Here is a 14,602-nt window from a genome sequence, read left to right as displayed (position 1 = left end):
TACTGAAGTGTCCTTGGACAAGACACTGAGACAATGTGTGTGTTCTTCATAATTTTCACTTGAGATCAGTAAGGTATTTTTTAATGATGTAAATCTATCACTTGTAGTTATGTTCGAAGCTGTCACTAAACCTTTTAGTGCGTTGTTAAAACACTAAGACATTTAGGGATGGCCTGTGTAACCTCCACCATGCTGCATCTCTGCCACTCCATACACTCTCCCAACACATCATTCTTTGACTTGATGAACTGATCTGATGACTCTTTTAAGGTTAAGAGATGAGAAAGTGCCCGACTGTTGTACCAGCAGCAAACACACACATATGCACACAAACACTGCGCAGACACTTAGACGTGGAGCAGGCTCTCATAATATGGATGACACTTCAATTTAAATACAAGCTAATGAAAGAACCTTGCTGGCACTGAGGACATTATTGACATATAATCCTAGGCCCTAGGAGAAGGAAGCAGTCCCCCTCTATCCACAGGCCAATCTAAATGGCCTGAAATTTTAACATGACATTTAAGGGAATTGGATTTATGGTGTATCAGCAGAAATTCACACGATTGACAGATAAGAGTTGTATGGTGCAGACAGGGGCCTGTGCAGGTATTTATCCCCGTGGCGCTGCATTCTGCCATCGATTTTCCTGCAGGATTATTATTCCAGTTTCTTTAGCGACTCGGAGCAAGATATAAGCTGGAGTCTACCTTCCCCTCAGCAAGATCATTCTAATTCATAACCCTTTCCAAATGAGTTATTGACTAGGAGGCTTCCCTGCCATTCTCAATCAGAGCCTTTTACTTACAAAATATACAGCTCTGGTCTCCAAACACCTGTCTTCCAGGCAGCAGAAGGGAAGACAGAGACATCTGGAGAGCTCAGTTGGGATAATTGGACTTTCAGGTGATGGAATGCCCCCTCTGGCAGCCATAATATAGATCCATAGAATTGCTTTTACACACAGTTGTGCAGTCTGTGTGCATGGCTATGTGAATTTTCAGTTTACCATGTGGTCAACAGTTAAGGTAAGGTCTTAAGTCAATTGTTTGTTCTCCTGACGATGACTACGATGAAAACAGATGAACCATTTAGGTTCAATGGGCTGTAATTGCATTGAAGTCGAGCGCAGCGTCTGTCCTACATGATGAGCAAGTCAAGTTGAGTTGAAGTTTTACATGTAGCTTTTAAACCTTAAACTGCCGCTAGAGGGAAAGACAAGGCTTCACCAAAGTCATCCTTGATCCCCAAAAAAAGAAACCTAATGTCTGGACAAAAAGCTCATGACAAGCCATCCAGTAGTTGTTGAGCTTTTAGTTTGGACCAAATTACTGAGCCAATCAATGGTGCCAACTTTAAACGTAACTTTTAAGCAGAGAACATAAACTGAGCAGATACACGTGCAAACATATCAAACATGACTGTGAAAATAAAGCGACTCTACGTGGAACATTTTCTCTCTGATGATACAATAACTTCTTTGGATATTGATGATTGTTTATGAACAGATTTCTAATTGTCTACTACATATTTCTTTTCAATAGCTATAAAAAGATTGTAATTTTAGCAGGGAATGCTTATTGTCTTGTTTTCAATTCTCCAGGGCTTTAATGGAAATATACCCAGTAATTACCAACTAAATATCAGATAACTGTTTGGAAAATGATGAGACAGTAAATTATCATAAATCATTGTCATCATCATCATCATTGTCATCACCAACTCTCTTTCCTAAGATCACATTTACCATACTACAACAAATTTCAAAAACCACTTATGTTTTGTAGGGAACATATTTAGCATCCAAATTACATTTTCTACTGCAAATTTGATGACATGTTGAAAATGAACATAAATGGCAAATCCTGTTATACTGATACATGCATATCTCCAGACAATGGACGTTCTGCAAGATCAAATATTGTGGCAGGAAAATTTTTTTTTATATCTTATCTTATAAAATCTTAATATAGGAAAAACATAAACAAACCTTTTCATGCCTAAACCTAACCACACACTGTGTATTTGATCTTGGGTCTGTGGTGTGACATTTGTGCACAATGTGCACCCACCGTCCACCCCACCACCTCCTAATGACTCGTTCCATTAATAATTTTAGCATTTGCTTCATTGAAAAAAATAAACCGCATTAGTATATTCACAATCCACCTGGTGATTTAGTCCACTCCAAAAAATTGGGTTTGTAGACTGGGTTGGATTCAGAAAGTCCTTCTGTCAGCTCCTGCTAAGTTGCTGTTCACACAATGTCTTGCATTGTAAACATGGAAAATACATTTTAAATCTTCTCTGTCCTTGTGTGAATTGAGAACAGTCATAAGACTTCCAGAGGTCACTAGAAAACATACAAAATGGAGCATATGGAAAATGTATCCTAATTTTAGCCAGGGCACCAGGAGGCAGTGGTTAGCACACAGAGGCTGAAGTGTAGGACAAAGATGAAAAGGAGCAGAGGACAGTGTGTCACGAGAAGTCCTAGCTCGTATTACTGTCACAGTGATACAGGGAATGGATCTGGTCACGTATGTCCTCAGTGTCTTCCATTTCAGCTGGAACAGTGCGTCTCCATCAGTGTTACTCCACATGGTTCTGTAAGTCACCTCCTGCTCAGTCAGCATCTAAAACTCAGCTAATTACATCCACATTCTTGCCTTATTGGCAAAGCCAACAGCGGGCACAGACTTTCTGTTTCAAGCTGGCGGCAGAATGCAGAGAAACTGTTTTCAGAATAATCTTTTTATGTGGCAAATTAATGGTCTTCATGTGTGGTTGTACTGAGAGGAACATGGCATGCATTCTCCTGCCTCTCACAGCCGGGAGAGACAGAGCATCTAAATCCAGCCATATCAGAAAAACACATACTGCTCACAGGAGCTCAACGTCTCACCACCTCTAACCAAATCCCACTTTCTTTGTTCCTCTAAAATGTAAAATGATATATGTATATTTTATCCATGTAACTGATTTTACCAGCCGGAGATAGGTTCAAATTTCTATAAACTAGCAATGAGTGAAATATGAATATTTTAAGCAGCTTTGCACTGATTTAAATATATTTACCAGCAGTGTGTTGGCTGTGGGCCAAGACACAGTGTAATGCTCACAAAGCCACCACTGCTAAACTCAATTTAAGAAGGCTGATAATTCAGACTGGCAGCACTAAGGCAAATAAAGTAATTTAAGCAAAATATTTCTTTTTCTCATGACTTGTAAAAACAGCGAGGAGAATAACACAGATATGAATAGACATGTAGATAACATGGCAGAGAGGACCAGAGCAGTGTGGTGAGTCATTTCCTGTCCTACACTTTACAGCGTGTGTCCTTTTTTCCAAAGGATATTTTCAGTATGACAGACAGCAGAAACAATTCTTATGTTTGCATGTGCATAATATTCTTTTATTATAAAAATACTGGGTATAGTCGTCGATAATAATAATTTATACAATACTAATCCCTTCTGGAAAATCTGGACAGTCAACTTCTTTGCTGAAGCGTCCAGCGACACTTCAACATGTGGCTAAAAATCCCTGCACGCATGAAGAGTCCTGCTTAGACTTAGAAAACCTGAACAATACGCTCATGTGCATGTGCGGTACATCGAAGAGATGAGGCAAAAACCTGCTAATGTGGTGAAAGGTAGTAATCACAATAAGCTCTAGAGGAAGAAGGTGAGTTGACTTTTTTTACCAACTGTTACTAATTTCCTTTCCTTTTTGTTAGAAAAAAAGACAGGACATGCGCAGTGTGTAAGGTGTGTCTGTTTGCATTGGGGTATTGGGTGCCATTGGAAAAACGGAAAAAGGGGGGGGCATGCATGCAGTAATAATAATAATAATGATAATAAAGGGGGCAGAAGGGAAGAAGGGGAGGATTATAACAACAATTCAATAATTGCAACTATAGTGATGGCAGATGAAAAAAAGAATAGGGAGATTGAGGAAAAGAATTTCAGAAAGGGTTCAATGCTGTAGTAAAAGCTTTTCCCTATGAGTATGTGTTCTATAAGAAGATAATACATTTTTTTTGGTGATAGGTAAAGAAATGAATAGTGAATTTCTATATTTAACTGGGAGATGAGCAGCGTTGGTGATCTAAGCCAACATGGGGATGGTGATGTAGGATGTAAGAACTCTGTCACAGCTGCCCAGAGGGAAAGAACTGGTTTGCAGGCCCAGTTGGTGTGGAAGTAATCGTCGGTACTACCCAAGGTGCATCGTGAACAGATGTCGGTGTTGGTTAATTCTATTTTACTTTGTGTAAGGTGGGTTCTGTGTATTGTCTTGTGTTGTATTAGTTGTAAACTGGTGTTTCTCGTCATACAAACAATTTATCACAAACTTCTATCCAAAAGTCGGAGTGAGACCTTTTTTCCATTTTGTTATAGGGACTGCTGTTACTATGTCTGTATTTGATATGATTTTATAGAGATCTAGAGATTTAGATTTGTTTGTGCTTGTAATGTTTGTAAGTTTGTAAGTTAGTGTTGAATTGGTGAGCTTGAATTGTTGAATTGGTGATCTTGAGCTTTCCACCAGCCTGTCAGAGTTGAAGAAATAGTTTATTTTGTGAATGATTGTGGCATGAAAGCGAGATCTGTGACTGAAAAATTTGCTCTGAATCTATCCATGAGCTGTTGTAATTATCTTTTTGGATTCATTTGACTAAGTATTGTAATTGTGTTGCTAGGAAAGAGTGTTGGAAGTTGAGGGCTTCAAGGCTGCCTTGTGATTTTTGTTGACAGTGAAATTCTAGGTTTTTTGTTTTTCCAGTAGAAGTGAGATGTTAGTGACTCTAGTCATTGAAACCAGTTGTTTGTTGGGGCTGTGGGAAGCATTAAAAACAGGTAGTTTATCTGAGGCAGGATTTTCATTTTCGTTTTGATTTGTTCAATTTGAGTGAAAGTTTGTCCAACGTCCAAAGATCATCGTCTATCTTTTTTAAAAGAGGAGTGTAGTAGAGACTGAATAACTCTGACAGCCTGGGGGAAACACTTATGCCTAGGTATTTAATGTTGCCAATATGAAATGAAAGGAGGGATTCCTGTTCTGCAGCATCTCAGGCGTCAAGTTTATAATGTAGTTAGAGTTTGTGGGAAAATGAATTAATAATTTTAAATGTTTCCTGTAGTGAGATGTGGGGGTCCTGTAGGTGTAATAATATGTAATAATATCTGCACAAAGACTACATTTAAGTTTTACGTTTGTGTACTGGATTGCTTTAATTTGGATGTTTTGTGTAATGGCTGCTGCTAGTGGTTCTTTAAAAAAGGCTCACAGAGATGAAGAGAGTGGTCATCCTTGTCTGGTTCCCCTGGTTGTGTGGCCCTGGGTGAGGTGTATAGTGTGTTGATCCAGTGGATGAATGACTCTGCGAAGCCAAATGTGAGCAGGGTGCTAAATAGAAATGGCCAGTTTAGTTTATAAAATTGTAATGAAACACTTATGGTTTGGGGCTGTTTTTGTTGTGAACAGTTGATTGAACAGTCTTCGGGGTTTCTGTTTTTGATGAATCCTCTTTGGTCTAGGTCCTAGACCAAAGAGGATTCAGGTGGTGAATTAACAATGGGGTGACTGTCTCTATTCTTGATGTGAGTGACAAAACCCCAGTTAGACAAACAGCCTTTGCCACTCACGTTGCTTGGGTGGGAGGAGGGTGACTCCATGTTAATGTTCATGTACCTGGGCACCTTCCATTGGAATTTCTTCTAGCATGCCTCAACTGGACCTTGTGGTTCCCGGAGATCAAATGTCAATCCAGCAGGATCAGAGTCTGTCTGTTGTCAAGGCTTGGGTGAGTTGTTTGAGCTGTTACAGTAGCCATGGTTGCTATGCTGCTTTTGATAATCATCAATCATCAAAAATATCAATTTCAATCCATAGTTGTATTGTTCTGCTCATAACAATGTAATAATGCATTATTATAACTATGAAAAATGAATAGCAATGTAAATTTAGAGGTTAACATATGAGTTGAATCCCTATTACCACTGATAAGACAGACAATGTTTTATCTTTATCTTTTAAAAGAAACTACTCAGGACCCTCCACCTTGTAAAACACGAGCATGCACTCTATAGCTGTTTAAATAAGGCCAGTAAAGGAGGAAATCATCATAAACTAAAAGAACAAGTGAAGTGGAAGTACTGCCATGGTAGAACATGTTCTCTGCTGCCAAAGGCACAAAAAGAGTCACTGACACATTATATGCTTGAGTTGCCCTCAATGAAGGATGATACAATGAGTGTTGCCATTCTGTGAAACTGCCAAACTTCTTTCTATCTCAGCAGACATGACTACTGGCTCAAACCAGGTTCTCCTAGATGTGAAAAAAGGGAAATTCACTGCCTTTGTCTCTCTGTGAAGAACATCTTCCACTTGAGCAGAACTGTTGTTCTACGGAAACCCACAGGTAAATATCAACATAAAACAACATTACACACCTCCTAGGAAGTGAAGGAACAAAACTCCTCTGGAGGATAAATGTGTGGAATCCTACCAACTTTCCTCAGACTGAAGAAGCGACTAGAACCACCAGCGAAAAGTGTGGAACAAACAAGAAAAGAAGCCCCCAATAACCCCAAGAAGACTAAGACCAGGAAGGCCTGGTCCTACACTTTGTGATATTCAGGCCAAAGAGGAACAAAACCAATTTTGCTCAAGCTAAAGAAGCCACTTTGATGAGTAATGAAACATTTTGAACATAAAAAAAATCCAGTTATCAGAACTCAAAACTTCCAGCTATATGCTAAATCTTCTAGCAGCTACTGACCAGACATCAGGTCCACATTTCTCAACGCATGCATAAAATGGTACGTTGAATACTGATGTCCTTCCTAAAGATCTGAATTTACCCGGGAAATAACATATTCTAATGTATAGCTGGCCATGAGCATCAGTCTTCACTCCCCAAAGAATGTGAACTCTTACAAAGACAGACAAGTGACATTCCCTCAGCCGGAAGGACAAATTGTCAACTGTACACAAAATGTCTCAGATTACAAATGTCCAACCATCCATCCGTTAAACTAATCACCATTCCAAGTTTTAATGAATCATATCTTTACTTTCCTAAAGTTTATCTATGGAGAAGCAGCAGTGGTTCTCTCTGTCTCACAGCCTTATCTTGGTGAACAGTACAAGTCTTTGAGGGTTGACTATAGAGGACATTTGCCGGGGTGGCTATCAAGCCTTGCCAATGCAAGGGCACAGTGCTAATGATTTATATGAAGGGCCCATATTTTTCCACATGGCAGTGATCCAATCACATGCCACTAATTCACTGCATTAAAAATACTGCATTTGATTGTGTGGCAGTACACACAATCCAGAGATGTCAGCTGAATGCTTTGGCAACAGATAGAGGATGTACTGAGGTCCTTCACTGAATATCAAAAAGCAGCGTTTGCCTTTGTCTGACAGCGCTGTTAATCAAGTTACAGGCAAATACATAAACATGTTTTACAATACCTGTTATATACTGTACCATTTTGAGTGGAATACCTATCTGGCAGAGCACTTGTGGAAGAAATGCTGATGGCAGAGCATATAAAGTACATTTACAGTGCAGGAGGGTATAATGAACACAAAGACACCTGAAGGAGAACAGCAGTGGATTTCAGTCTAAATATATAAAAGCCCTTTGCTCAGCATTATTGGTTTTGTATAGAAGCACATTGTCTCATGTGCTGGAAAGTGAGACCAATTTTTAGACCAAACTCCACATCCGTCACATTACAGAGCCGGCAACAATAAGTGTGATCATGGATGATCATTTTTCAGCTTGGGATTTGAAATAAATAAAGATTAAAATAGGTTGTTGAAGTCTTCCATCAATCTACAACAGCCCAAGGCTTTACATTTACTCTTTTTTTACATTCAGTCATTTGACCGACACTTTTATCCAAAGCGTCTTACAAGTGAGGTACAAGGTAAAGGCAGGTTAAGCGTAAGGAGGTCTTGCCAAACGACCTCTACTGCAGGTAGGCCACAGCCGTGATCCGTCAGCCCACTAGACTATCCAGATAAAAAGGCTTTTTCATCTTGAAGGTTGTTCTCAGTTTAAAATCATTTGTTTTGTCCTGTTCTTACACTGGTTTGTCAAACATCAAATAACTATTACCCATCCAAAAAAAAAAGTGCAGTGCAGCAAATTGCTATCCACTTTAGAAGAAATCTGCCTCCTTAGCGCAGTCCCATCAAGTCCGATTAGCTTTTTTCGATTGAGGTGCAGTTCAATCAGCATGCTTCTAACTGAAATGATAGCTGCGATGCTAACTCTGAATAACCTTGACTTCCAACACTTCTGATTCAGCTTGCTAATTCAACGAGGAAAGATGTAGAGCTAGTAAACAAATGAGTGAAAAATTTGAGCAGGAGGATCCGGCTCTGCCTGCTGCATGAGTGCATCCTGAGTTCAGCATTATATTCAACAGTCACGATTAGGTGCTGGAATAGTTTGCATATGGTTCGAGATTGTAAGACAATGAGGGGCCCTTTCACATGGGAAACTTCACTAATGCTGCTGCTGATTTCTATTATATACAGTATATATATCACATAAACCAAATCCCAATGTCTGTCAAGGTTAAAGTTCCCATCATAAGACATCATAAGGTTAATTCAGCTGCTTAAATGCAACATACATGACTGCAAGTTGACACTGGGTTTGTGATATCACTCTGTCTCTTTCTGTGGCACTGAATAAAGTGGACTCTGTGGTCTGATGTTGTTGGTATCACTGTGCAGTCTTACATTGTGCATGCTTCAGATGGTAAAAAAAAGTCCTCGTGGTAACATGCAGCACCACTCTGCTTCTCTTGGACTTTAAAGACAAAATATCTCCACGCTACAGAATTCCTCTGACCCGTCTTTTGAAGCATCTCCTCAGCTTTTGAGCCTCAGCTGTGTCTGTTGAAATGTCTTCTTCAGTGATGCTGTCACTCGACTTTTCCTTTGCACTTGCAGTCATATGTTTTTCTTTTTTTATCTACCTCTAATTCCTGAGGTATTGGTGTGCATGGCTGCTGTGGACCAAACATTAGCACACGTGCTGCCGCCAGTGAATTGTGGCTGCTGTTCCTACACTGTTTGCTATGCGTGTCAACCTAACTTGACATGGCTGTAGTTCTATTTACCCTCATGACTGGTTCAGTGCTGGCTGTCATTGGTTTTTATTGTCTGTTAAAACATGACGGTAGCTCTGCTGTATGATGTGTTATAAATCATATATTAAATGTTGTTGTGGACACAGAATCCTCTGTTGTTTTTGTCCGTTCCAATAAAGTATTCAAATGGAATCTCAGTGTTTGTTAATTTGACAGAAGCAAAATGGATAATATGGAGCCACAGATGGCTGACAGATCGAGGCAGGATGGTGTGGTCTGTTGTGCAGCAAAGGTTGTTTTTATTTCACATCACAGCAGTTTCACTGCAGACTGCTTAATAAATATGTTTGCATGTTCAATACAGTTTAGAGGGGAAATTCGGATGCAATAAATATACACACACGGTAAAGGAATGGCAGAAACAGTCTTATGTTAGCCAGTGATCACATTTTCTCCCATGTTTAGCTAATTCTCCAGTCTGAGATGTAACAGCATCGTCTGCCTTGTGCATAGTTGGTTTTTTCATTGTGTGCTATATCTCAGCAGTTCCGTTTAGTACCCCTGAGGGCTTTTATCACCATCCCCGTTGAATCTTTAACACGCTGCTTGGATTCATATTATAATCATGTTCAACCACAGAGCCTTTTCTGCCAAACACTGTATAGAAATGAGCCGCTCTCCTTTCATGTGCGGATGCCTTTGTGGCTGGACGACAATTCATAATCCATTACCTGCGTCCTTTTTCAATCTCGACTTCTTTTCTTGTTTATTATTGTTATGATTAATATTATTTCTGACATCATGACTATTGATTGTGTAGAAAATGTCATCTCTTACTTCAGTAGTATGTTATGTGCGATGTCTTTAATACCCACCAGGGGAAACAACAGCTGAATCAAAGATACCATTTAAACTCAGCACATCAATACACTCACACTGCAGTAGGGACCTGTATGGTTACAGCTCATTTTCATTTATCTGCTGCCTGAAAAGTGTATATTTACAGTATTAGGTATCTACTGTACTCGTTGGCTCTTCGTCGTTCGAGTGATGCTGCATTTGTGTCGAGCTGGATGTTCTGTGAACAAAGCCGACTGCGAAAAGCTGTTTGTGTCGTGGAAAAGCTGTCGTAGAAAGACAAGCAGGAGTGTTTTGCAAGCAGTGTTACCTCCCCTGTGGCATCACAAATTTAGGAAGTGTGACAACACAAGCAGTAAACATTATGGGCAACCAGCAAGTGAGGCCGTCCAAACATGAAATATGAGGATTATTGTTGTCATTTGGAGCATCTGAGTCTCTTCTGAACACAGTTGACTGTGCAGCAACACTAGAGAGGTAAGGAAACTTACTGTAAACTAATGAGGATACTGTAACATGTGCTGGATTCAAATGGTACATTTTGACATGTCTATGACCTGATGATCATTTAGTGCCTCTCAGTTATCTGGACTGGATTGAGAGGTGGCAGTTTGCTCACACTGTATGCACCAGACACATTCAGTTTGTGAATTAGTTTTACAGATTAGGTGTTTAAAGTTCATGTTCCATCACTGAAAGTTTCATTATTCAAATAGGCTCAGTCATTTCCTAAAACAGCTGGACACTAGCTTTTACTCAATATCACTCAGAAAGGAGAAATAAAGTCCGTTTTCAGTCATGGTTTAATCCACTCTGTTCATTCTAATCACTTCCCAGCTGTCTGTTCAGGAAGCACCTCCGGCGACATTGATGAATTGAAAATCATATCAAAAGATATCAGGGAAATTAACTTGTTTATTGAAAGAAGCTGAGATCGCCCCCTCCCGCTTCACACCTAACGCCCCAGTGCGCAGCGACCTGCGTTGTTTCCAAGCAGCTCGCATTTGCCAAGTCATCAGCGAGGCGGGGGCCAGGGGCTGGAGGATAATGTCAACGTTCCTCTTCAGTTATTGACAGGCCAGATCAGTGAGTTGTTTTTCTAAAGAGCGAGTTTTTCTAGCCATGACCTGCAACATTTAGCTCGCCTGCCCCATTAGATGCTGACCTTCATATTAATACCGACAACGGTAGCCGGCGCCAACACACCTAATTCAATCTCTTCACTCTCAAGATCACAAAGACATAAAGTACCAGTATAAACAGACACAAAAAAAAAGCTGTGAGGAGCCCCGTGGGCGTCCATGACTCTGTAGCAGTGCTGAGAAATGTAGTGTTTGATCCCTGCCTTCCCATACCTCCTCTGTGTTGTACACTTTTTTTGATTATGCTGCTTTTCATCTGCTTGACACCAGCAGCTCATGCAGCGCGGTGAAGATGTGAAATACGTTGTGCTGCATCCCTGTGAAGTGACCCTGAGTACGACTTCTCCTCCACACAAGTCATTTCACTTCCTGACTTCACCTGTCTGCAATGGAACTTCTCAAAGGATTCTGGGACATTTCATCAGACCCTGCAGGCTGAGGTCAGAGCTCCAGAGCTGCAGGTCGCATATTGCAGTGGTTAAATCTAAACAGCAGAACAGCCACACTATCAGAACCATCTGTTCCGCTGCCTCCATCTAATTATTAAAAATAATCTGAACCACTAAGATATATGCTCCAAATGTTTTTTTGGGATTTTTTAATACTCATTCTCAGAATCTGAAAAACTTTATTTTATTTTTTTCACCCCCGGTCAGATTGATTTAAAAACAACACCTGTGACATCCTCATGCTGAGCTGTTTCTCTCAAATTTCAAAATGAAAATCCCGTTTTTTTTTTTTTTTCTTATGCGCCACTCTTGGCTAATTCATCCGTTCACTAAAGAAGCCAAATCATTTGCAAGCTGCTGTTTTGAAGATTGGCTGCTTAAAAAGGAAGGTTCAAAAAAAAACTTTGGAATAGCTGAATTTATAAAGAGAAGCTGAGAAAAGTCAGTGTGTGTGTGTGTGTGTGTGTGTGTGTGTGTGTGTGTGCAGGTTTGACAGTGGACAAGACGAGGTGTAAAGATGTACTGGAGCTAATGTTGTGAGGCTCTTGCTCCTATTTAAAAAAAAATGGTCCTTGATCTCACTGGAACATATTTCCTCCCAGCTCACATGTACATGTGGGAGTTAAGTATTGTTGATGTCTAAAACTAAACTTTGCAGATATGTATGCGTGGTTTAGCTGCTCCACAGTCAAGAATGTTCTAGTCAAAGTCATTAAATCTAATTAATTCATTGTTACACATCAGTTTTATGATCTGGTGATGATGATGATGTCATCTGTGGTTGAATTTGTTGTTTTCTGGGTACAGCCTGGGGGATGTGGTGACACTGACACTTTTTCCAGGATGGGAGGATTTCGTGAAAGACCTTGCTGAGTTGCGTCATGTGAAGTGAAGGACTCTGTGTTTCCAGAGGCAGATCCATACTAAAGCCAGTATATCTACACCCCTACTGCCTCAGTGCACTACTGAATTTGTGTTATGCTCCTTTAACATTTATACTTATTTATATTTGGATCAGTGTTCTCACTGCACAGCTCAGACTAATATATAACTACAATCACATTCAGCTGATACAATTGTCTCCTTGCTCCTGATGAATGTTTCCACATCTTAAACTGAAATCGGTCACACAGCATGATCATTAGAAATAACATCACACGTTACAGGTGCCTGCTGAACAGACCTGTCAATACCTGAGTGGCAGGTAGCTGATCAAAGAGGAATGGACAGATTCAGCCTTCTGATGCTGCTGCTGCTGTTGTCAAGTACGGGCCTCTTTTGCTGGGGAGCTATAGAGACTGTGATGATATGATGGGCTGTAATCGGGTACAGGGTGTTTATTCTCTTGTTGAAAGACTCTTAGTCGGGCACGAGTCACGGTAATGTGAAGTGAGCACGACTTGACTGACACACAGCAGGCAAGAGGTTCACTGAATTTCCATCCACGCTCATCTCAGATGCCTGTGAATCGGAATCAAAGCCTGCAGCTCCATCAGCAGAAAAATCAATCAGCACCTCATCAATTTGCATTTATGAATTAATGAAATGGATATTTGTGGAAATGTGGATTTAATTACAGACAGTGTGCTCCATCTCCTCCGATTCACACCAAACAAAAACGACTGGATTGTTCAGCAAAAAAGGAATTTGTCCATTTCAGTGTGTGTGTGTGTGTGTGTGTGTGTGTGTGTGTGTGCTGTGGTTTCTGTGTGTGTGATTTAGAAGTATCATTGATAAACACGTGTAATCAAACGTTGTCTTTCTGCACTGTTTCATCTTCTTCCCGCTGACTTGCTGATGCAAGTCTTAAACACAGCAACCGCTGACCCCAGCACTAAGTTATACAGGCCCGACTGGGCCTTCTGTTGCTCATGAGACATGTGGGATATTTCCATTTGATGAAATGACGCAACCGGTAAAAAAAACCATGTGGACTTGTGTTGCAGTCTCGCACACTGTAGCCGCAACGTGTTACAACAAACACACTGGACGGCCGGGTGGTGCTGAAATATGTCTGTTTGCACATTAGAGCTCTACTTTAGGAAATCACGGTCCAAGATCCTTCAGAAAACAGATGTCACCACTAAACACACAGGACTGGGACATGTTGTCCAACTTCCACACACAGCAACAAGTTATTGGACCTACTGTCCAGTCTCTCTTCCCTGTGTATTATATTATATCAATAGCAGTTTTTGGCAGTACCCTACCAGTAGTGCACATCTGTGCCAACTCTTTGCATTCATTAGTCTCTTGCTGCCTGAAAACCCCTCGTTACACTGCGAATAACACTCAGAAGAGCAACTTCAGCTATTTTTCCACAAGTGAGAGAAGGGAGGAAGAGTGGTGGGGATAGGGGAAAGACACCCGTCAAACTTTTAGGGCTACATGAAAGAGAGAGAAAAAGAAAAAAGCAGTAGCTCACCAAATCTCAACACATGCGGCATCCCATGAGAATATCCCACAGAGTGTAAAAGCAGCAGTAGAAGCCTGATGGTGCACCTGAATCTGGCATTAAACATCAGGAGGGAGGTAATCTTCATGGTGCTTGTGTGGTGCACAGGATTTTACTCCCTGAATCGATATATTCCCCAGATCTTTTTGTTTTTCTCTTTCACCCCTTTTACGTGAAGTAAGGCGGCTGCAAGATCACGGCATGATCACCACTGGCGGACTGGGTGACGCTAGGGCTTCTCCACATCCATTTGGCAAAAAAAAAAAAAAAAAAAAACAAGAAGAAGAAGAAGAAGAAGAAGAAGAAGAAAAAGAAAAAGAAGCACTGCGTGTCCAGCTCACTGCGCCAAGGAGAAGCAGCCCTCCGACTCAGCTGAGAAAGATGATGGTGGAGGTGGTGGTGGTGGGGGTGGCGGGACATCCATGTTACACTGGGCAGAGCTTGAAGAAATCCATCTGCTGAAAGACACAGGCAAAAGGTTGGAGAGAGAGGTGGTGGTGGTGGTGGTGGTGGTGGTGGGGAGGGTGAGGGTGGGTGAGCGAGACGGCGAGAGCTGGGGAGGCTTCTAGAGA

At 40.8% G+C, this 14,602-nt stretch overlaps 1 protein-coding gene across 3 annotated transcripts in view; it reads right to left on the bottom strand.

The window, feature by feature from the left end:
* Positions 1 to 14,118, bottom strand: part of grik2 (glutamate receptor, ionotropic, kainate 2) — a 214,937-nt gene extending 200,819 nt beyond the window's left edge. For all 3 annotated transcript variants that reach the window (XM_026369948.1, XM_026369946.1, XM_026369947.1), the window contains exon 1: positions 14,001 to 14,118. In XM_026369948.1, the coding sequence (XP_026225733.1) occupies positions 14,001 to 14,118 (118 nt within the window). The remainder of the gene's footprint in view (positions 1 to 14,000) is intronic.
* Positions 14,119 to 14,602: the final 484 nt, after the last annotated feature.

Source organism: Anabas testudineus, chromosome 16, assembly GCF_900324465.2.
Source record: "Anabas testudineus chromosome 16, fAnaTes1.2, whole genome shotgun sequence".
In the NCBI taxonomy this organism is placed as follows: Eukaryota; Metazoa; Chordata; class Actinopteri; order Anabantiformes; family Anabantidae; genus Anabas; species Anabas testudineus.
The sequence above is the reverse complement of the archived record's forward strand: the minus strand, read 5'-3'. Positions and strand labels throughout refer to the sequence as shown.